The sequence below is a fragment of the Lissotriton helveticus genome, chromosome 3_1, assembly GCF_964261635.1.
Source record: "Lissotriton helveticus chromosome 3_1, aLisHel1.1, whole genome shotgun sequence".
In the NCBI taxonomy this organism is placed as follows: Eukaryota; Metazoa; Chordata; class Amphibia; order Caudata; family Salamandridae; genus Lissotriton; species Lissotriton helveticus.
In genome coordinates, this window is record NC_136061.1 from 1,960,131,593 (window position 1) to 1,960,153,697 (window position 22,105).

The 22,105-nt window shown below is 44.0% G+C and overlaps 1 protein-coding gene across 1 annotated transcript in view; it reads right to left on the minus strand.

Moving 5' to 3' along the window:
- Positions 1 to 3,433: 3,433 nt before the first annotated feature.
- The window catches only part of CLN6 (CLN6 transmembrane ER protein), an 84,780-nt gene continuing 66,108 nt past the window's right edge, over positions 3,434 to 22,105 (minus strand). The window contains exon 7 of the mRNA XM_078683063.1: positions 3,434 to 5,704. Within this exon, the coding sequence (XP_078539189.1) occupies positions 5,434 to 5,704 (271 nt within the window). The 3' untranslated portion in view covers positions 3,434 to 5,433. The remainder of the gene's footprint in view (positions 5,705 to 22,105) is intronic.

Sequence of the window (22,105 nt, forward strand, 5' to 3'; positions counted from 1 at the left end):
AGAGTCCAATTTTGTCTCTGTGACTTTCTATTGGTGACATTAGCTATAGCTCACTGACAAGACTTAAGCAGGCTGAAATCGATCTGAGGTTGCTTGTGTTTGCATCTGGTTGGGACCTCACCTTGCATTTAAGGCTGTGATGCAGCAACAAATGATGGATGGAATGCTGAATAAATCAAACATTCTCCCCCAGTCAAAAGAACTGGGTTAAATCCATCATTCTTTTGCTCACTACGCCACCCCAGTTTGGACCCAACCATATGCAAATCAGTCTTGACCCTGCTCCTCATGGGAACAGTCCAGCCTGAACTGCCATGCCAGGTCCTCCCTGAACCCGAAACAAGCATCCTGGGACAGGGTTTAGGGTATATCACCCCTCATCAGGCTAGCTTGAATCCTAGCATTTCAGGCTGGGCTGTTCCTGTAGAAGTAGGACTAAGGCTGATTTACATATGGCTGTTTTCTCCCTAGAGAGGCAAAATGGATGAAAAACAGTGGCCTGGAAAGTGGCCCTGGGTGATTGCCAGTGGCTGAGATTAATAAGCATTACTTCCTTCACTTTGTTGTTGGTTGCAGTTAGTGTCTAAGTGTGACAGGCATGCCCAAAAGTGGGTCCCATGCTCGCTGTAGAAGAGGACTCAAGCTATACCACACTGATATGGCCTAACTAGGGCAAAACGAGTTCGGAGTTGCTTGTGTTCCCATTTGGAATAGACCTAGTCTGGCTATTCGGTTTCAGCTGTTTCCTTGGAGCAGGAGTGAGTTTGTCTTGCATATGGCTGTTTCTGTCATGGATGACAAAGTTGGCAAACATGATGGATTGCCAGTTGCTGGGATGATTTTAAAGCATTACTTCCTTCTCTTAGCTTTTTATTGGAATTTGGGCAGAAACATGGCCTTGTCTCCCATTCAGAGTCACTGGCTTGTCGGGAAACAACCCAGTTTTCAAATAGCCCTTATCTCCCCTGGCCTGTCAATTTCGTACCTCCATCTATCAGAAAGGAAGTCTGAGGCACATACATGATGCCACAACTTGTTTTATAAATGGAAACTCAAACAGTAAGAAGCAAAGAACGAATACATTGGTGTGAACAGTAAAGAGGCCTACAGTAATGTGGCACATGGTACAGGTTAAAACATCTCTTACAGGAGGGCACCTCATGCACTAAAGGAGTGTAAATGGACTTTGGTGCTCCAGAAGATGTCTTACACAGACTGCATAGCAGGCATGTTGAGGCATGAATGTGAATTTTTTTGCTTGCCTTGTGCCAGTAAGTGTCATTTGCACGCCTCGTGTAGGACAGAGAACTAGAGCATTGTTAAGATCCTTATTTCTGATTTTTGTATTCCACTGGGGTACCTGCAGTTTTGTGATTACACTGACATTAGACTATCAAAACCACAAGTACTACAAAGAAATGGGAAACAAATGACTGGATGAAATATTGATGCCTAACGTGGAACAGCTGGATATGCCGAGTTACACTTTCTAATGATGCCCGTGTCAAGTCCCACTCAAGTTTCTTTTTTAGGCTAAACAGCTATTTCTTTCGAAAAGAGAAACAAGCATTGGCAATCACAATATGCCTGGCTTTAAAGGAATGTTGTATGGTGATATGAAGCATTGCTAGTAAATATCATGGGAAAAAATATGTACTTGTGTGGAAGCAAGGAGCAGTAGAATAATATACGGTCAGGTGACATTTGCACAGTCAAGCCAGACTTAAACATCCATGTAGGTTAATGACTGCCCTCCTCCCATCTGTGCTGCTGCCAGAGAAAAACAACATATATTGTCTAGTTATCTAAGACACTTTAATATCATTCCAATGGCATGTGTGTGTCCCTGAAAGTTCAGTTCAAGCTTAGGCAGCTGGATGATAAACAAAAGCATCACAGCTGTGTGGAGGGCAATCACATTTTTTTGTGGAAGCATACAAATTCTGTCAAATCAAAACTCCTGAATCCCAACGTGTAAGTGGAGCCAAAGCCCCTCTCTAGTGATGCTCACATAATTGTCTGATGACAGCTTCTCTGTCAAGCTAGATCATCAAAACTACCCTTTTCGAAGAAACATTTAGAAGGCAAACATCTCCAGGGCCGGACTGGCCATAGTGGGCACCGGGCAATCCCCCGTTGCGCCGCACGGGTTGGGGCCGGTTTTGGGCCCCTGGGGGGCGTTTTTGTTACAGGGCCGTTTTTGCAGCAAAGCTGCAAAATCGGCACTGTACCAAAATTCCCCGAAAACCGTCCCCGGCAAAGAGCTCGGCGGCACCTCCAACTCCCCCCCCCAAGCTGGGGGGTAAGAGGGGGGGGGCGAGCACTTTATCAGGGCCGGTTGTAGTTCCCAGTCCGGCCCTGAACATCTCTACTTGTTCCATGCCAGGTGTACATAACTCATTGAGTCCTGGTTATCCCTACATTCTGATGCTACTTTTACATGTCCCAATAGAAATGCAAAGCTGCAAATGCAGATGACAAAGTATGGGCTGTATCTGCATACATCTGGAAACATTGGTGCAGATTTACAAGCCCCTTGCGCCACTTTTGCGTCACTTTTAACATAGGAAAAGTGACGCAAAAGTGGCGCAATCGTCTTGTAAATCTGCCCCATTATGTTTTTGGAACACACAGCTATTAGGGTATCATATTATAGGTGCACTACCAAAGACATGTCATTTACTTACTCTCCATGGATCCATTAGTATTTTAGTTAAATCAGGGAACCCTCTTAAGTAGGTTGTTTAAGTGTGTTTTTTAATATGCACTTTCTTAAATGCACTCAGTTGTTTTGTAAAAAACAATCTCTCCAGCAATGTATTAAGGATATTCACAAACAAATATGATACAAGCAGCATGAACATTTGCACGAGCCATTTTTTAAAAACAATTAGGGCTTTCTTAAATTTTATATTAGTAGGTGTTGTGATGATACTCCTACCCAGTGCTTGTTCTTTAATGCTTGGCCTTTAAACATCAGGCCGCCAATGAAATAGCAAAGTTTTGAATATGCATGAAATAGAAGAGATGAGCATGTATCATTAAAGGCAATAGCAACATTTTGCATTATAGGAAACACACTGTCATATGATAGCTGTATTGCACATTTGGAAGCTGCCACAAGTCCCTCCAAGACAGTCTGCTATAACACATGAAAAACATTTATGACGGAACCACTACTCTGTGGAGGTCTGAGCAATAATCCAAGTTGTGTTAATGTCACCAGAGAAATGTGTCACTTAGTAGGCAGAGCTCTGGCAAAAGGAAGAGTAACAGTCCAGGGACAGTGGATCAGTTTCTCTAAAAAAATACGTAGGCAGTCTGGTCACTGAATGCACACCTAAGGGGCTGCAGTGGTATTATGTGCAAGGACAGAAGGAGACACACACTACATGAAGGATGATAATCAGTTAATTGGACAATACACAAGACATCAGTTAATAAGCTCCTTTATTCACCTTTTTATTTATTTATAATAAACAAGGCACACAAAAATAGGCACACAAACTTAGATAACATTTTCTATCCCAAAAAGGAGCACACCAAACCAGGCAGGAAAAGGCAAAGGAAAGATGCAAGTGTTCATCATCACACAGACAAGGCTGGTGTGCGACGCAGAGCACGCAGGGATATGTAGATAAGTTCTGCCAGGCCCAGCTAGTCTTTCCATTGCCCACCCTGCTGCAGTGATGAAGACTCTGCTTGGCCTTCAGCTCTATGTTCTTTTCTTGGATAGTGCATTGATAGGTGTAACAGCATTAGCTCCCTTTAGCATAGAATGGTTTGTCATCTGGAAGTTGGTCTAGAACAGTGTTTCCCAAACAGTGAGTCGCGGCCCATCAGCCAATTTTTGGTGAGTCGCAATAGTCCAAACAGTGCATAAAAATGGCTTTAAAGTCTATATTTCCCTTTTCACATTTGCTGCACTTAAAAGACAGATGTGAAATGTCAGGCTATGTCTGCTGACAAATTGTCACTTTTTTAACATGGGCACTGGTGTTAACAAACTCCTCTCACTCTGCAGCCAGCAAAATAAAAGTAAAAGTGAATTATGTGACAATCTTACTGTAGTACAGGGAGTGTAAAAGGAAAGGCTGAAGGATGTCATTTTTCTGTAACACACAACAAAATGAGCATATCTGCAAATCAATTTTACACATCCAACAGTTAGGAAAGCAAAAATGAAGCAAATATTCTTTGTAATTCTGAAGTGTGATGGAAACGAAGATTTTTAATAGGATCAAAACAAATGCAGACACTTTCATTGGTGATGCATAAATGCTAAATATTCACTGAAACCTGATCAACACTCATCATTTGTGTACAATACAGTTTTATCAGTAAAACTGTACGTCTGTGCAAATGTAGTGGTCATTTCAATGGAAAATGTGCTGTTTGTAAATGACAGTGTGCTAACACACAAAGCTTTAGGTATATTAAAAAAAGCATGTGCTTCATGTCCATTAAAGCAACGTGGGTCACAAAAGTGTGTCGTTCTAAAAATTGGGTTGTGGTTCTAAACAGTTTGGACAGTACTGGTTTCGGAGTACCCATGAGCTCGGCCAAAGCTTCTGCATGAATTAAGGATATCCCAACTTGTCCTAATTTAGGATTCCATAAAGTGCCTATGAATTTACCAAAGCAGAGTTATCCCCAGTAGGAAAGAGACCTTTCGTTCAACGTATTTGAAATTAGCATTCTACCATATCTGAACAAAGGCAAAAGCACGCTGAGGAAACTAAGAGCTCCCTGGATCTTCCCAAGCCCTTGCAGCCTTTCAGGAAATGTAAGTCTGAAATGAGGATGTATCTAACAGCCCTTCAGATGTATTGGCTGGTTACCATTTAGGGAGCTGTTAATGCTCTAGTCAAAGCCCTCAAGACTAGCGAAGCTGGCTATTAATTGCAAAAATAACACTGTACCTTATTGCCATTATTGCAGATAGACTCCTTAAGAAAATCTAAATGAAAAAAGGCTACAAAATTGCTTAGAGGTAGCATGTGAATCGCTGCCAATATGAATGAGTGGGTGACAGTCTTTATGAAATAGATGATGCCAGTGGAATGCCCAAGCCAGGATCAATTTCAAAGTAATACAAACGTAAGATTTAGAAGCCCCTTGTTCTAAGCCACACTCTAATCATACAGCAGCCCGGGTTCAATTCTAGTTACTCTTTAAGAGTAGAAAAAATAGCAGTGCATGACATCTCTGAGTCAGCGGAGCTGATATTAGGTCCCCCCATACCGACAAGAGAGAACCTTTCTTTTGTCCACCCCCTCAGTTGAATATAACAAACCCTTTGTCTGATGATAGTTTTTGAAACATGTGTCCTCGCCTCTGTGCATGGGAGCAGTCAGGGGCACATAGCATCTCTTCTGAAAAATGTTCATAGCCCAACAAGGGGCCCCAAAGGAAAGTAAATTGTGCCTGGGATCAATGAAGATTGCTGATGTGCAAAGTGTAGAAGGCCCAAGGTTCTGGGATGTAGATCACACCAGGGTATTTCTTCCGCAGGACACGGTCATTCCAGAGCCAGACGACCCAGATGCCGATGAGGACCAGGGCACTGCTGAAGGAGTAAAGCAGGAAGAGTCCATTGCTGTCCAAAACCAGGCCCTTCTGCTTCTGGCGCATGATGAGGGCCATCATGGCAAAGAAGGTGAAGATGTACAGCATGAAGATCTGTCCCTCGGTGACCAGGTACCTGAGCCAGGAAAACAAATGGGATACAGGTGAGTGGTTGTCCCTCAGGGGGGAAGTATATAAGACAGAAAAGAACACAACAACGTGGGCTAAGATGTGAGTAGCTGTCCCTCATTGAGGAGGACTCTGAGAAAGGAAAAGATAGGGGTTGCAGGTAAGTAGCTGTCCCTCCTAGGACCAGGGGTGGGAGACTGGAAAATATACAAGAGCGTAGGTTAGAGAGAAGACAATAAGTCGGGAAAAGACATAGGTAAGAAGTGAGCACTTATTCCAGAGGAGACCAACTATCTGATCCTGGAAAAGTCTCAAACATGGGTCAGAGATGAGAATATGTCCTCGGTGACCCGGACCTTGAGCAGGGAAATCAAATGGGTTATAGGTGAGAATCCGAGACAGGCAAAGACACATGAACATTTGTTAAAATGTGAGTTTCTGGCATGCTGGGCAGCAGGTCTCTGACCAGAGAAAAGATATGGATTCGCGGTAAGTATCTGGGACAGGGAAAAGCATAACATTGAATGCCTCACAGGGCTGTGTATCTGGGCCAGAAATAGTTGTGGGTTACAGGTGAGCATCTTTTATTCAGAACAGCAGGTCTCTGAGATGGGGAGAATTTGTACTGGTGTAATTTTTCAACACCAGGACACAATTCGTCAGCACCACACATCTGCTTTTCATTCATTCCGAGCAGCAACCTGGAGGTGGTGAGGAGGCTTTCTTTTCCCTTACATCTGGGTCCAAAACAAAGGTATGATTTGAAGGGCCATCTGCCCTTTTGTTGAAGTCATCTTGGGCCTAACACCTAGACAGTAATCCCATGTAATGGATAAACAAAGGTGTACAACTTGTTATCACTTCACAAGAACTTGAGAGAAATCTATGACTTAGAGACCAGTTTACCACAAATGATTTAAATCTACTTTTTTTGTATTTCATTCTTTTATAGCACTATTCATCCCAGTGTACGTTGTTGGAGCGCTTTACAACACACATAGACACAATAAATCATATAAGTGTGTAAACCAATGTACAGAAAATGTTACAATAAACAACGCGGTTTATAAGGTGTAGAATTCACGTATCATACATACTTGTAGACATTATATGATAAGTGTGAATGGTCAGAGAAACACAAAATCTGGTTATAAAATGGTACGCAATGATTGGGGATGTCTGCACTAACAACACTTAATTACTTTCCAAAAGAACCCTTTTTTGCAATCTTAGAATAACAACAGATAGAGAAAAAAACGTACCTATCCACATAAAGTACAAATATGTGATCTGCATGTTACACATTGTGTTTTGCAGCAATCGTATTGACCTTCTATGTTACGTTATGGGTCACAACTGTGACTGGACAAAACAAAGAACTCTACCAGAAGTGCAATGACCACATGAGTTATTGTACTGCTATTACAATCCCCATAAAAGTACTGGGCAGAGGATCTCTGCAGCAGGTGTCTTAACCCTGTAAAATATTTAAAATGCAGCCTCTTTGTGGCCAATTAAAATAGTTAGAACATATTTACTGTCAAAGTGCTCCTTGTTGCCAATTTCTTTGCAGCAGATTTTTGTTTAAAATATATGAATACGGTGACTGTTTATTAAAGTTTTTGTCAAACCAACTTACAACAGTATATTGGACACAATTGGATATATGTTTTTTGTATACTACAATTTGCATGTTTGTGTCCAGTTGGTGGGGGACAAACAATCTTGCATAATGTTACAGTTCAGTAATAATAACATTGTTGATACATCGCAGGATTTCACAACATATTTTGTGTTTCAAAACTGCAACAAAGCATACTAATAAAAAATATAAATAATACAACATAACTAGTGTGCCTGTCCTATTTTTAGGTCGAGCATTCGAGAACTCTTGTATATACTTTAGTTTATACTTATACATTAGTATATACTAATATGTGTATGTACTTTGTGGGCTCTGGAGATCAGCCCTAGGACTTGTCTGCTTCCGCTTACGAGACCTCTTGTATATACTTTAGTATATACTTATACATTAGTATATACATATATGTGTATATACTGTGTGGGCTCTGGAGATCAGGCCTAGGATTTGTCTGCTTTCGCTTAGGGACTTTTTTCTGTTCAAATACCTCTATTTAACTGTCTTCATAAAAAAGGACCAGTAGAGGGCAGTAAAATACCAGAATTGCTTTCTGCTGAGGGACCTTCTTTTTAAAACAAATTCTGGCAACTGTCTATATTTAACTTTCTTGATAGAAAATGACCAGCAGAGGTCTGTAAAATACCAGAATCACTTTAGCATTCTCTAGATTCCAGTCCATAGAAATTGTCTTCCGTGAGCAACCATAGACAATAATATTTTTTTCAAATTTTGTATTTTAAGTGATATGACCACCGAAGGCCCTGATATTAAATTAAAAACAGAGCATTGGACTATAGCATTTCCAGCTAAAAGGCAATATTTCCCTCCATGTGTTCCCATACCTGGCGTGCCACGCTGTTGGGTGCTTACTTTGCACCATGTTAAAGAACAGTAGATGTTGCAGCACCCAGGCTAATATGCTCCATAGCTAAATACATATAAGGTCCCAAAGGCGAGACCGATTGCATTGCAAATGCTTGTTACTATATATGTGGTACCACTAGATAAGCCGCTGGTTAATAACGCAATCTGCGAAGCGTATGCTCTGGTGTTCTGTACAACAGTGAGAGGGGGAGAGCCCGGTTTAGTTACCGTGCAGTATCTAGATGTGGCTGAGCCTAGTCGGGAATGTGTGCCATCTGGATCCGGGTTCTATGTGCGTGTGTGTTGAGGTTAGCGCCTCTCTTAAGAGCGCAGTGAGTATGCGGAGTGTCTCAGTCGTATCCCTGCACTGTTATGCTGGTGGGACTGAATTGCTACGGGTTAGCACGTGTTTCACTGAGCCTAGATTCTATGGTGGTTAAATAATGTTGCCAATCTACTGGTTGTGTCCAGGACTCAGGTCGTGGAGCCTGGGAAGCCAATGTCTCATGTTCGGTCACAAGGGCCTGGCAAAGGGCCAACAACCAGGACCTGTATAGGGGCCAGTTGGGGATTTCCAGGTCATAGCAAGTGTGGTCTTGGGTACGACCAGCGCTAGGTCTAGAAATGTGTTGAGGTTCTTGCGACGTGCGTTACGCTTTGTGATGTCGAGCAGGTAGGTGCGTGCCCTGGGCTGGGATTGGATTAGCTGTTGCTGCCCTTAACATGTCTGAGACATTACCCCAGTATGTCATGATATGAGGGCATGTCCAGACCATGTGTAGAAAGTTGGCATCCGAGCTGTGGCATCTCGGGCATGTATCTGCGGATGTCAGATACATATGTGCCAACCTATGCGGGGTTAGGTATGTGCGGTGTAAATAATTGAATTGGGTGATTTTGAATCTGGTGTTTATTGAGATTATCTTGGGATTCCACACGCATTGCGTCCACTATTTGTCTGTAATTTCGGTGGATAATGCCGTCGTCCACAACCCACGCAGCTGGGCTAGTAAGGGGGCTGTGTCTGTTCTAAGGGGTTTATAGATGGCTGTGATGGCTTTCCTACACGTCTCGTATATACAGTAATGCCCCTGACGCTTCAACGCCTCGTATGGGGTAGTAAGCGATATATAAATGCAATTACAATACAATACATATTTCGTCCAGGCGTCACAAGTCGCCAACATTAGGATGCATCCATCCCTCCTCTCTAGCGGCGTCGCAGAGTCTGAGAGCCACTCAAGCAGGGCTGGCCAGCGCTGCATCATCGCCCAAATGTCCAGCTCAGACAGATTCTTTTTCACAAGCCAGCGCATGGGCCACTGAAGCGGCACGGCTGCCTAGTATAACTCACAGTTGGCCGCTCCCAATCCACCCTCTGAGATAGGGAGGTGAAGCTTCGAGAGTGCCACTCTTGCCCTGGAACAGCCCCATATCAAGGACACGAGTAAGGACTGCAGGTCCTTGAATATTTTCTGAGGCAGTCTATAAGGGAGAAGGGTGAAAAAGTACAGATGCCTAGGAAGAAGAAGCATTTTAGAGATGGCTATCCGGCCCGTAGGGGACAGTGGAAGATTGATCCAGAATGGGAGTGAGGCCCTGGCGCTAGTGATTGCTCTACCCAAATTACTGTCTATCAAATCAGATGAGGAGTGATAGACCTGAACTCCCAGGTATTTGAATGAATCATATGTTCTAATGAGTGAGGCATGAGGTTTCTGTTGTCTCTGCTCCGCTGGCATGGGTGACATTGGGAACAAGACGGACTTAGTCCAGTTTATTTTGAAGCCTGAGTGTGGGCACCAGATGCCAGAGTGTGGGCATCCAGTAGATCTATTAGACCACGGAGGGTCTCTGCCTGGTTGCGGAGATAAATTAATGTATCATCCGCATAGAGGGAGACTATGTGTCACTAGGCGTGTACCCATATGCCCCAGTGTAGGACCCGCCCACGGAGTGCACATGCCAGAGGCTCCATGGCCAGGGCAAAAAGGATTGGTGAGAGCGGGCATCCTTGCCTGGTGCCCCGCTCGATATCAAAGGGCGGACAAACAATAAGACCGGTTTTCACCCGGGCACGTGGGCTGGTGTACAGTATTTTCACCCAACACAAAAACTTGGGACCTATGCCGAATCTTTTCAGCACTGCCAGTAAGTAATCCCAACCCAAGGTGTGAAATGCCTTTTCAAATCTAAGGCAGCTATCCAGTGTTGCTCGGGTGACGTTTGGGCCTATTCTAGCAGTTTAAATAAGCGATTCTCACTTCGCTAATATTCATAGTCAGCATCCTGAAAGTCGTGTTCCTGTCCCTTGGAGACCTGCTGTTTATGTTGATTGTATAGTGTTCCATGTATTGAAAACTAGCCGTTATCTAGTAAAGGCATTGTTAATTGGAGTAGCCTCACCACCATCGTAATTAACTATGCGCTTGACAGGAACACAAGTACCACCTTGAATGTGACCAACACATCTGAGTTTCTTGCAGCTCATATATATATCTTATTTACTGGGTCTGAACAGATTCAAAATCATGCCTCTCTCAGTAACCTGGCCAACAGAGCTCAGCCCAAAGAGTGGTACGGAGGGTCTCACTTTATCTAGGATCAAACCTTATGGGCGACGCGGTTAATCTTCGTTCGCGAACAAAGTCAAAAAGGCCTTCGCGTTTGTTCCCCGTCACTCTCAGGAACAACTGAGCCCCCCCTACCATTATATTTAGCCTGATTTTCCTTGCTGTAGTCTGATTTGGTGCTCTTCCTTTCTGTCCTCATGAAGACCCCACGCTAAGGATTCAGCAACCTTGATTTTGGGAAGGGGCCGAAACGTCGACTTTTTGTTACTCTCAATAACAAGCATAAGTGACTGAAATTTGTTTTCAGCGCTCATAGATTGCTATGTTGTTATTATAAATGATTTGCCTTCTGTAGGCTTGCAGGATTTCATTATGTAAATATAATGTATATATTGCACATTACCTTTCCTTTTCTCTCAACCCTCACCAACGCACCTTTACCCTAGGCACTTTACTTTTTTTCACCCTGAGCACTATTCTCCTAAGTGGATAGACAATTGTGATGTCTTTAACAATTGATTTTGACTTTTTGGAGAATAAAAATGCATTTACTGCATACCTATGGCTACGTCTTTGTGAATGCTTTCCTTCTTCTTATGTTTACCTTGAAGTTTTGATTGCTATTGTGACCAATTCTCTATTGTTCTGGAGTGATGGGAAAGGCTTGTGCTGATACCACTCTACTACACCTGTCCTCTAAAAGATGGAAGTTTGCACATTTTCTGGCCACGGTGTAACTGTTATACAAAGAGGGGTGTTCCCACTGCTGTTGATCCAAATAATAAAAATACAATGTCTATTTTGAATGACCTTGCGTAAAATGCCTAGCACCCAGGGCAAACACTGGGTGTGGGGCTCTCACCCACAGACACTATTTTAAATCACAGCTTCCCAGCTTGAGCAAACGGTGAGACCCTGGGCAATTACATTTCTTCCCTCGCCTCCTTTTCTGTCATCATCACATTAGAAAGCACCTTGAAATAATTCAGTTCAAGATGTATACTGTACAAAAATCTCTCTTATGTGTGGTTTAATACACTAATGTTGCTCCATCTATAACAATAAAGACCTTGTAAAGGAGTCACAAGTCAATTGACTTGTATTTTAAGGCACTAATAAAACTGTCATCAGGACACAATATAAGGGCAAAAGAATGTAATACCCATCCATGTCCTGAATTGCGCAATATCTAATCAGGAAACCAAGTTTCAATCCCTGCTTTCAAACTTGAGCAGTGTGACCATGGGCAATTACTTTTCTGCACAAATAACAATTTAAATATCACTATTTTGTTTGATTTCTTTTACAAGGCTACTTATCCCAGTGCAGGGTGTCAGAGCACTGTACATCACACATACACATTATAATTTAAATTATATGTGTGTAAATCTATGTACAGCATGTGTTACATAGGACAGGGAGGTTTACAAGATGTGGGAGTTTCATGGCCTTCATAGCGGACTGTGCTGTATTAGAATGATTACAATTTATGAACTGCAAGTAACAAAAGGATCTATGTGTGAAAAGCAATAGCCCAGTTACCTATCTACGTAAAATAAAATATCTGTCATCTGCATCGGACATGATGACTTTGGAGGAGACACATCAACCCTCTATGCAACTTTGATTCAAAACTGGGACTAGATCTCTCCTGCAAATGTGTTAACCACCAGAGTTATCCTACCATTATTATAATTCCCTGAGATTTAGGGGGCACACACAGCTCTCTGCAGCAGGTGCCTTAACCCCATAATATATTTTAAAATACAGACTTTGCAACCAATTAAGCAGAACAGATGTATTGCCACGTTTCTTTTTGTGTCAATTTCTTTGTAGCACAGTTAAAAAAGAATTATAAATTGAGGCCCAGATTTTGCAACGGATGGTGTCCCTTTTTTTTGCACAACTCCGAAGCAACATCTAATTTGGTAAATCCAGTAATGTGCTCAAATGTACCACTTAGACCTGCTCAACCTATGTGTAAGTTCTTAAGATCTAATGTCACATCTTGTGATGTTACTTAAGTTGAGGTTATTTGTTGTAATGTCACTTCCTGTGATGTCATTTACGATGGCATGTGCTGTGATGTCACACGCGGATATGCTATGTGCCATGATGTCACTAGGACACTGTCTAACTTGATTAGTCCCCCCACTTCTTTTTAGGTCTTGCCTAGCGTGGCTGCGCACATGTGCAGCTCGCTCGGCGAGATATACTGCAGATGGGGAGTTTTAGGAAAGGGTTTGAAGCCCTGCCCCTTATTTCCATTGGCTTGCGTCACCGTTTAAGCTAAACGGTGGCCTGGCATTGGAAATAAGGTTTCTAGGGTGCCTCATTTTGGCATTTTTGTCTGGCCCATCCGGACTGGATCGCCTGCTTCACGGCTGTCGTTAAGCAGTATCTTACTGCAGAGGGGTGTTATGTAAACAAGCCCTGCGATCCAGTCCGGATGGGCCTGACAAAAAAGGAGACATGGCGCCGCGTGTTTATTTTTGCATCTCGCTTTCACTTTAAAGTGAAAGCGCGATGCAAAAATATACAGCGGCTGCCTGGCAAACGCTTGTTTTAATAGTCCCTACTGCCAAGCTTGAGCACGAATTTGACGTGCCAGCAACCACAATGTGGACCCGAAGTCATGAGCGCGTGCATTCGATTGAAAATCTGTTGTGTTGGTTTATCACCTGGTGTCTGTCGCGAGGTAACGTCTTTCGCATTTGGAATGGGCTGTGATTTTGAGTGCTGTATCAATGATGACACACTAGGCGCTGGATGTAGTGCAGGAAGGTGACGCAAGTGTTAGTCAGGTTGAAAAGGCATTGTCCCGCTAATTTCCCATCATTACATGTCGTGCCGTGGAATAGTTTGTAATTCGCAACAAGGAAGGGAGGGCAAGAGAGCAAGGCTTAGGGGTCAGCTCCAATAATTCAGGATATCCATGGCAAGGATCCACGTGCGCAGTGAAAGCCCAGCTGCAGTTATGATCCCGAAAAGAGTTCAGTAATATGCAGTCCCTCCAGTTGAGTGTAGTTGACGATAAGGAGGATGTGTGGGTTTTCTCCATAGTCTTGTTGTGGAAAAGTAAATTTTGCCATGTTCTGTGTCCCTACGCTTCATCCATCATATGTTATGTGTGCATGACCAATATGCATATGTTATTCCCCATGTCCGATTAAAGACGCAATTACAGTTGTGTCCACCTCTGGTATGTCAGTTTCCAGTCCTCGTGAATACTACGAATATCGGGCCTATGTAAAGTTATGTTGCCACGTTTCTCAGTGTGCACGTTATTCCATTATAAAGTCCCCGTTTCTAGGCCTCAAAAGGGCCCGGACCACAGATTCAGCTCCTGTCTCCTGAAAGCCTCGCTGAGGAGCGATACAGCCCCCACCTGTATCCTCGACCCTTCACTTACTTCCTGCCTCGCAGTGCCCGGTGCAGCTTGGCTCTGCCTCTGAGTCTGCCAAAAGTATGTTATAGTTCCAGCTATCAGTTCAGTCCTTCTTCTCTGCATTCCTAAGCTACTGAACTGCATCAATAGTTTCCGTCATTGTCTAGCCTATTCGGCTCCACGTTAGAGAAATACTGCATTTACTGGTCATTTAATATTCTTCATCACGCACTACATGTAGAATAATGCATGGTCCAGTCTTAGAGTCAAGTTAGCTTTTCCCCTCATGACTTCTAGTTTATATCTACATGTTCCCTAAACATCAGATACCAGATAGGGTTCAGGTACATGTCGCTCCGACCCTCCAGACTCTAGTCTCTGCTCCTAGCACAGAGTTCGTAGCCCCCAGCTTCTCCTAGTAACACGTCATTGCCAGTTTTCGCGCACCACCAGGTTAGAGGTCCCGGCTCCTTAGGTAGCCCCCTCCTATGTTTCCGCCCATTCATGACATATTCTGTTACGTTTGCATCACATGTCTATGTATACTCCCAGTTACACCTACTTTTACTGTTATCTCTCGCGACTGCTACGCGTCACGCCTTCTGCTCCACCCACTGCTACGCCTACTGCAATGTAATGCTATGTGTTTGCGCTATGTATATAAGTTGATGTATTGTTATTAAAAAGCTAGCGCGCTCATCCCAGATCAAGCCCCGGCAGCTGCTGGGCCCCAGTTGTCCTGCTGGGCCCCAGTTGTCCTGCTGGGCCCTGTCACCTCTGATCCTATGCAGGTTGTCCTGATCCTGTCCTTATGCTGTAATAAACCTGCAGAAACTCCTACTACCTCGAATCTTGACTCTTATTTATTGAGCTATCTGTTATTCATTCATACATTCAAAAATAGATCCGGTATTATTTATTTATATACCACATAATGGCGCCCGAATAGGGACTTGCCCTTTCCCCACGCGTCGGTGAAGCCACGCCGACCCCCTGACCCTCTGCAGCCGTGACGGAACCATACCGGCCACGTGCAGATATTTCTGCCTCAAGTATCCCTCAGGCCCACGGAGGAGACGGAGGAGGCGGTCCAGCATCCGAACGAGACGGTGGAGGAACGCGGCGAGTCCCGACCAGAGCCCAAGCCGAGAGTCCAAGGTCCGAGGTATCCGGAGGCCCACCCGTAACTGAAGTCCGAAGTCCGAAGTTCGTCGTCGTAGCAGTCCAGTCCCGTCCGAGGCCTTCCGTTCCGTGCTGCCCGGTGAGTACCATTGCTGGGGTAGTATCTAGACAGGACCAATCTAAATTGACTCCTGGTCCGTGGGTTGGTGGTGCCCAGACTCACAAACGAAGTGTTCACCTAGGTGGATACGGGTCTTGATGCGTCCCTTTATGGGACCGGTATGTTCCGTACTGTTACAGCAGTGCATCCAGTAATTCTAGTCTGTTCCGTTCTCGAGAAATTCTGTTCTGTTTCTGTTCTCAGTATTCCAGGTAATATTCTGTTCGAACTGTTATTTATAATGTTCTTCATGTATTTTTAATGTTGTGGTATGAGTGTGACGTGATTTCGTGTTTTCATTGTGTATTGTATTGTGTCCAGATTACAGTTCAGTCATGCCTATATTTTCCAAGTTACGTCAGTTAAAAACTAGAAAGGGTCTGTTAGAGGAAGCGGTTCCTGTCCCGCCTAGGGACAGTCCAGGTCACTTTATGTATCAGAAACATGGCATAAGCGCCATAATGTATCTAGATTTATGGGTAGAGTATACCAAACAGTTAGGGGAAAAGTATAGATGGCCCGTATCGGGTACATGGGATGCCGAATGTATCATGCGAGTAGAAGAAGCATTATGGAAAAAGAAAGCCAGACAGTCACAGAAAGATGCCATCGAGTTATGGCGTAAGGAAGCTCATAGAAGAACCGAGAAAGAAGTCAGAAAGTCAGAGTTAAGTAGAGAATCCCAGGAACGAGCCCAAGAAAGAGAATTAATCGAGATAGGTGAACAAGTCAAAGCCGAACAGTCAGACAGACAGAGGCATGCCCTTATTAAGGGTATGTATCCTCTCCTTGCCGAAGGTTTGCCAAAAGCGACCCCAGAGGCATCCAGTAATTTCCCGCCACCATTAGTTCCGACCAAGCTACGTCATAAACCGACCGCAGCTGATATTTTTATTTCGTCCTACTTGGACGACACAGTCCCAGAATATGCAAATCCTGTTCGCACTCCGCCAGTCCCTGTAAATCAGGTAGTTCCTGCTCCTCCAGGCACCGGGGTGCCCTTAACAGCTCCCCCGGGTCAGCCTGCCATACAAGTCCAGCCCACGTTACAATTACCGACCCTGCCAGGACGAAGAATGTCAGTCGACGATTCTAGTCTAGGGGCCGTAGGAGGAGGTCTTCCTCAAACCCCGCCGCCACACAAGCGTTTAACATTACTCGAATTACATGCTCAAGCGTTACAGCGCACGCCCAAACATCAGTCTGTTACAGAAATCAGACAAACCCTTACCGAATGTGTCTATGATCCAGTTCCAGGCGAATATAATATGGTTTTATATTCCTTACGTGTAAGGAGAGTGACCGAGTATCTAGTCACCTTGCCGAATATGAAAGAAGATCTAGACAGAATATATCGTTTCATCCGTACAGGGGATGATCCAGAAAGTATTGGCGAGATTATGTCTCAAAGGAAAGCCGAGATCCAGCTCATGATATTAAAGTTCCTGATCAATTGTCTAATAAGAGAACAAGATTACCCGTCTAAAGATTCCGCCGAAATGAGAATCCTGACAAGGTGGAGTGATAATATAGCCGAGGGTAAGCACAAGACCGTCGGTGCCATGGAGAGTATGTACAAGAAAATTTGTAAAGAAATAATAAGGTTACACGACCAGCGTAAAGCAGCACAAGTAAGCGAGAAAGAAAGTATCTCTGATCCTGAAGAGGAAGACGAGAATCCCGCCAGAATAGCGTATGTAGGAAAATCTAGATTTCCAGATCGCCATTTACGTCTAGAACACAAGTCTATTTTTCATCATCCAGCACCAGAACTAGGTTCTCTAGAACAAGTATTTCAAGCTACCGATCACATTCTGAAATCACGAGTCGGTTACAGTGAATTAGGTACTATGCATGAACAAGAACTAGCCCGATCAGCAGTCCGATGGATTACTGATTCTACCACTTTTCCAGACGAAATAGTGGCACAAATGTTTCTGAAACTGCCCCCAGCCGAGCAACGACTGGTGGGTATGTATATGATCCAGCACCTCATTACTCTGTATGAGGGTCAACATTCTGATCCAGGTCCATTGCATGATATTCTGAACGAGTTACTCCAGTATAGATGGAGAGGTCTAGGTACCGATTTAATGAGTGTCATTCTAGAACAGCGTCACAAGTATAGAACGTTTCTGAACCCGCATTTTGTTCATGTCTCACCCCCAGAAAGTAAATCATTCTACATAGACAGACAGAATCCGTTACGAGAAGTCCACCCAGTCCAAGGGGCGGGTGGCGTAATGCAACGAGTGTTTGTATACACTCCGATTTCAAAGATGGAACTTCTTGAAATGAAGAAATTAATTCCCTGTCATGACAAAGATCCAGCCGGGTTCCATAGAGAATTAAAAGACATGCTCCGTATGGGAGAATACACTTACCCAGATATCATTAAAATGTTAAAAGTCCTGCTGCCCGCAGGGGTATATGAAAAGTTAAAAGAAAAAGAATGGGAGGTGGGAGAGAAAAAGATCGATTGGGCAGCTCTAGAAGCTGAAGACAAGGCACGAGTACCAGGTACCGGTCTTGGAGATAAATGTAAAGAATTACCAGAATTACTGATTCAAGTTTTACCCAGATTATTGACAACGAGAAAAGAAGACTGGGATGCAATCTCAGCCTGTAAACAGAAACAAGATGAAGATATTAGTGATTTTTATTCTAGATTTGAAAAATGTTTCAGTATCAACAGTGGTCTCAAGACAAGTAGTGAGTCATACCCTCATCTTTTCGTTACTAAATTAGTCGAGAATTCAAGCCCACAAATTAAAAATCGAGTTTTGAAAGTCGAAAGCACCTGGCAAGCAAATACTCCGTCCCAGATGCTCCAGATGCTCCAGTATCACCAGAATAGAATCAGGGAAGAGCAAGAACACGAGAGAAAACGTATGAAAGACACGAAAATGAAAGTGCTGGTTGCACAATCTGTTCCTCAAGACAGTCAGAAGAGGGGTCCGAATCAAGCCAGTCATCCTGCAGCTCCCGTTAAAGGGAACTGCAATTATTGTAAACAGCCAGGTCATTTTATAAACGAGTGTGCAGTTCTGAAACATAACATAGCTACTGGTAAGACTAAAGAAAGACCACGTCCGCCTAGACAAGAACAAGTTTCACAGATTCCTCAGTCACAGAATGCACCACAGACAGTTACAGTACCGCAGCCTATTGCTGCAACACAGCACGTTACATCGCAGATGTACCAGTATGCACAGTCCGAGTATCCAGAGTACCAGCAGTATTCATGAAACAGCCTAGAGAGGGAGGTAGGCTTGCCTCTCATCGAGATACCTGTAGATCAAGAAGGTCCCTATGTTCATAGTCAAGTATTAGGGAGAGACAGAAAGTTTTTGATCGATACAGGGGCAAGTAGGACCACAATTAGTCACGCCGAAGTTCCAGGGGCTCCGCTCTCAGGCTCAAGAAATGTTTCCCTTGGATTTTCAGGAAAGCCAATAGTTAATGAGATATCTAAGCCAGTTACTCTAGAAGTAGGTCCATTGTCCCGTACTACTGATCTGTTACTCACTAAGTCATGTCCAGAAAACCTATTAGGCATTAAAACACTGAAAGAGTTAGGTGCAGTCATATGCTGTTCCCCAGAGGGAATACGTCTGTTCCTACGTGACTTTAAGGGTCACTATGTATTACGAGATTTTGATTCAAGATTGTCTAAAGTTCCACAGCATTTATGGGCGCAAGGTCCAACTGATGTAGGTTACATGCAAATCACACCCCATCGTGTGACTCTCAAACCAGGTGTAGTGTTACCCCGAATCAGACAGTACAGATTGCCACCTGAGGCTGTAGCAGCCTTATCCAAAATTATTGACGAGCTCATGGCTCAAGGAGTAGTTGTAGAAACTGACTCCAATGTATGCAATTCTCCGATCATTCCAGTCATGAAACGTACTGATCCAAATGCACCCCCAGTATATCGATTAGTGATTGATTTACGAGAGCTTAATAAATGTATTATTCCTCAGTACCCAGTTGTTCCAGACATTTCTTCCCTGTTAACTGCTATTGATTCCGAAGCCATGTTTTTCACTGTCATTGACCTCAAGAATGCATTTTTTAGTGTTCCAATTCATCCAGACAGCCAGTTTCTTTTCGGATTTTGTTGAAATGGAAGGAGCTATATGTTTACACGCGCTCCTCAAGGTTTCACAGAAAGCCCTAGTATTTACAGTCAAGCACTCAAGAGACAACTAGACAACATTCACATGCCAACTGACACTGCCCTGCTCCAGTACGTCGATGATTTACTGATCACAGCCCGTTCTGAACGTGACTGCGAGCGAGCATCCCTTACAGTCTTGTATTTTCTAGCCGAGATGGGGCACAAGGTGTCACCTTCGAAGCTTCAATTCTGTGTCCAGCAAGTGGTATACTTAGGACACTTACTGTCCAAGAGGGGTAGGCAGTTGACACCAGACCGTATCCAGTTGATAGCGAGTCTTCCCCAGCCCAGAACCCAGAAGGAGGTACGTGCCTTTATCGGCCTTACTTCTTATTGTAGACAATGGATTCCTCAGTATGCATTTCTAGCCAAGCCACTGATACAGTTAACGACACAGGAGGCAGCCGTATCGACTGTCCTCCCTTGGACATCTGACCATACACTTAGTTTCAATGAGTTAAAGAAAGCCCTATGTCAAGCTCCAGTTCTAGCTACACCGAACTACAGTAAGCCTTTTACACTTTTCGTTACTGAACGGGAAGGTACAGCATTATCTGTTCTCACACAAGATCAAGCAGGACAATACAAGCCCTGTGCTTATTTTTCGAGCACATTAGATCCAGTCGCCCAGGCGTTGCCTGCGTGCCTCAAGTCAGTTGCAGCCACAGCACTAGCTATCAGACAAAGTGATTCCATAGTTTTAGGGCATTCCCTGACAGTACAAGTCCCACATTCAGTAGAAGTTCTTTTAAACCGAACACAAACACAGCACTTGACAATTGCACGTTTAACAGGTTATGAATTGACACTGTTCCAGCCACACATAGAAATCAGACGCTGCAACGTTCTGAATCCTGCTACACTGTTACCATCAGTTAATTTAAATCCAGACACACATGATTGTGTGGAAGTAGTTAACATTACGACAAAGCCAAGACAAGACCTGACAGACATTCCGTTACCAGATCCCGACCTGACACTTTATGTGGATGGTTCATGTATGAGAACTAGTACAGGAGAACTAGTCGCCGCGTATGCAGTGACTACGGACACCGAAGTTATTGAAACACACCGTATTGATACCCTGTCCGCTCAAGCAGCAGAGCTAGTCGCTCTGACACAAGCCTGTATACATGCCAAGAACCTGAAAGTTAATGTTTACACAGATTCACGTTACGCATTCGGAGTTGTGCACGACTTCGGAGTGCTCTGGCAGGAGAGAGGTTTCATGACTTCTCATGGAACCAAGATTCAGCATGGTCTCCTTATTCAAGCCCTGTTAGATGCCATACATTTACCGACATCTATTGCTATCATGAAGTGCAAAGCACATACGAAAGTTACTGACATTATTTCTCAAGGTAATGATCTAGCAGATCGCACAGCCAAGCTTACAGCACAGACTCCAGACATTCCAGTTAACATGACACATACTCCAGATCCGACCACATGCATGACAGTTAAGGACCCTACACAAGACGTCATAGATATACAGTTACACGCTACTCCCGATGAAATCAAGAAATGGTCTGAACAAGGAGGGGTCCAGACAGATCAAGGATGGTTAACGAAGGGTAGAGCCACATGGTTTCTCCCCGACTCTATGGTTCAAGTCATTATTAATACCGCACATAGTCCAGCGCATTTAGGAGAAAAAGCTATGTTAGACAGTATCCAGAACATTTGGTTCAACAAGCATTTACGAGCTGCAGCCAAGCAGAAAGTCCGCACCTGTATGATATGTTGTCAGTTTAATCCAGGTAAAAGTGTCCCGGTGGAACAAGGTGGTTTCCAGCCCCCTGACCACCCTTTTGAGGTCCTCCAGATGGATTATATTCAGATGGAGCGATGTCGAGGTTTCAAGTATGTCCTTGTAGTTGTATGCGCTTTGTCCAGGTGGACAGAAGCATATCCAGTCCCAGATTACACAGCCGCGACCACTGCCAAACAGTTGGTTCGTGAATTCTTCCCTAGATACGGACTCCCTAGAGTCGTATATTCTGATAATGGTCAGCCATTCTCCTCAGAGTTAATGAAGCACGTTTCCCTTTTGTTAGGGTACCAGTGGAAGTTTCATTGTGTACGCCATCCTGAAGCAGCCGGTCTGGTCGAGAGACATAATCAAACCCTGAAAATCCGTATTGCCAAAGTTTGTAAAGAAAAAGGTGTGGACTGGCTAGTAGCTCTGCCAGTCGCCCTGTTTTATATGCGCATGGTCGCACATTCCAGATCAGGTCTGTCCCCGTATGAGGTCGTATTCGGCCGCCCCCCTAACATGTGGGGTACTCCTAGACCCCGAAGTATTACCGATGTTTCATGTAATATGCTGACAGATTACCTAGCTTCCTTGATGTCTGCCCTCAACTCATGTCGTTCACAGGTTGCCGCCGCATTTCCAGACAATACCGAGGTGGCACCGCACGAGATCGTTCCAGGCTCCTTGGTGATGATCAGAAATTTTGACAGATCAAGTCCG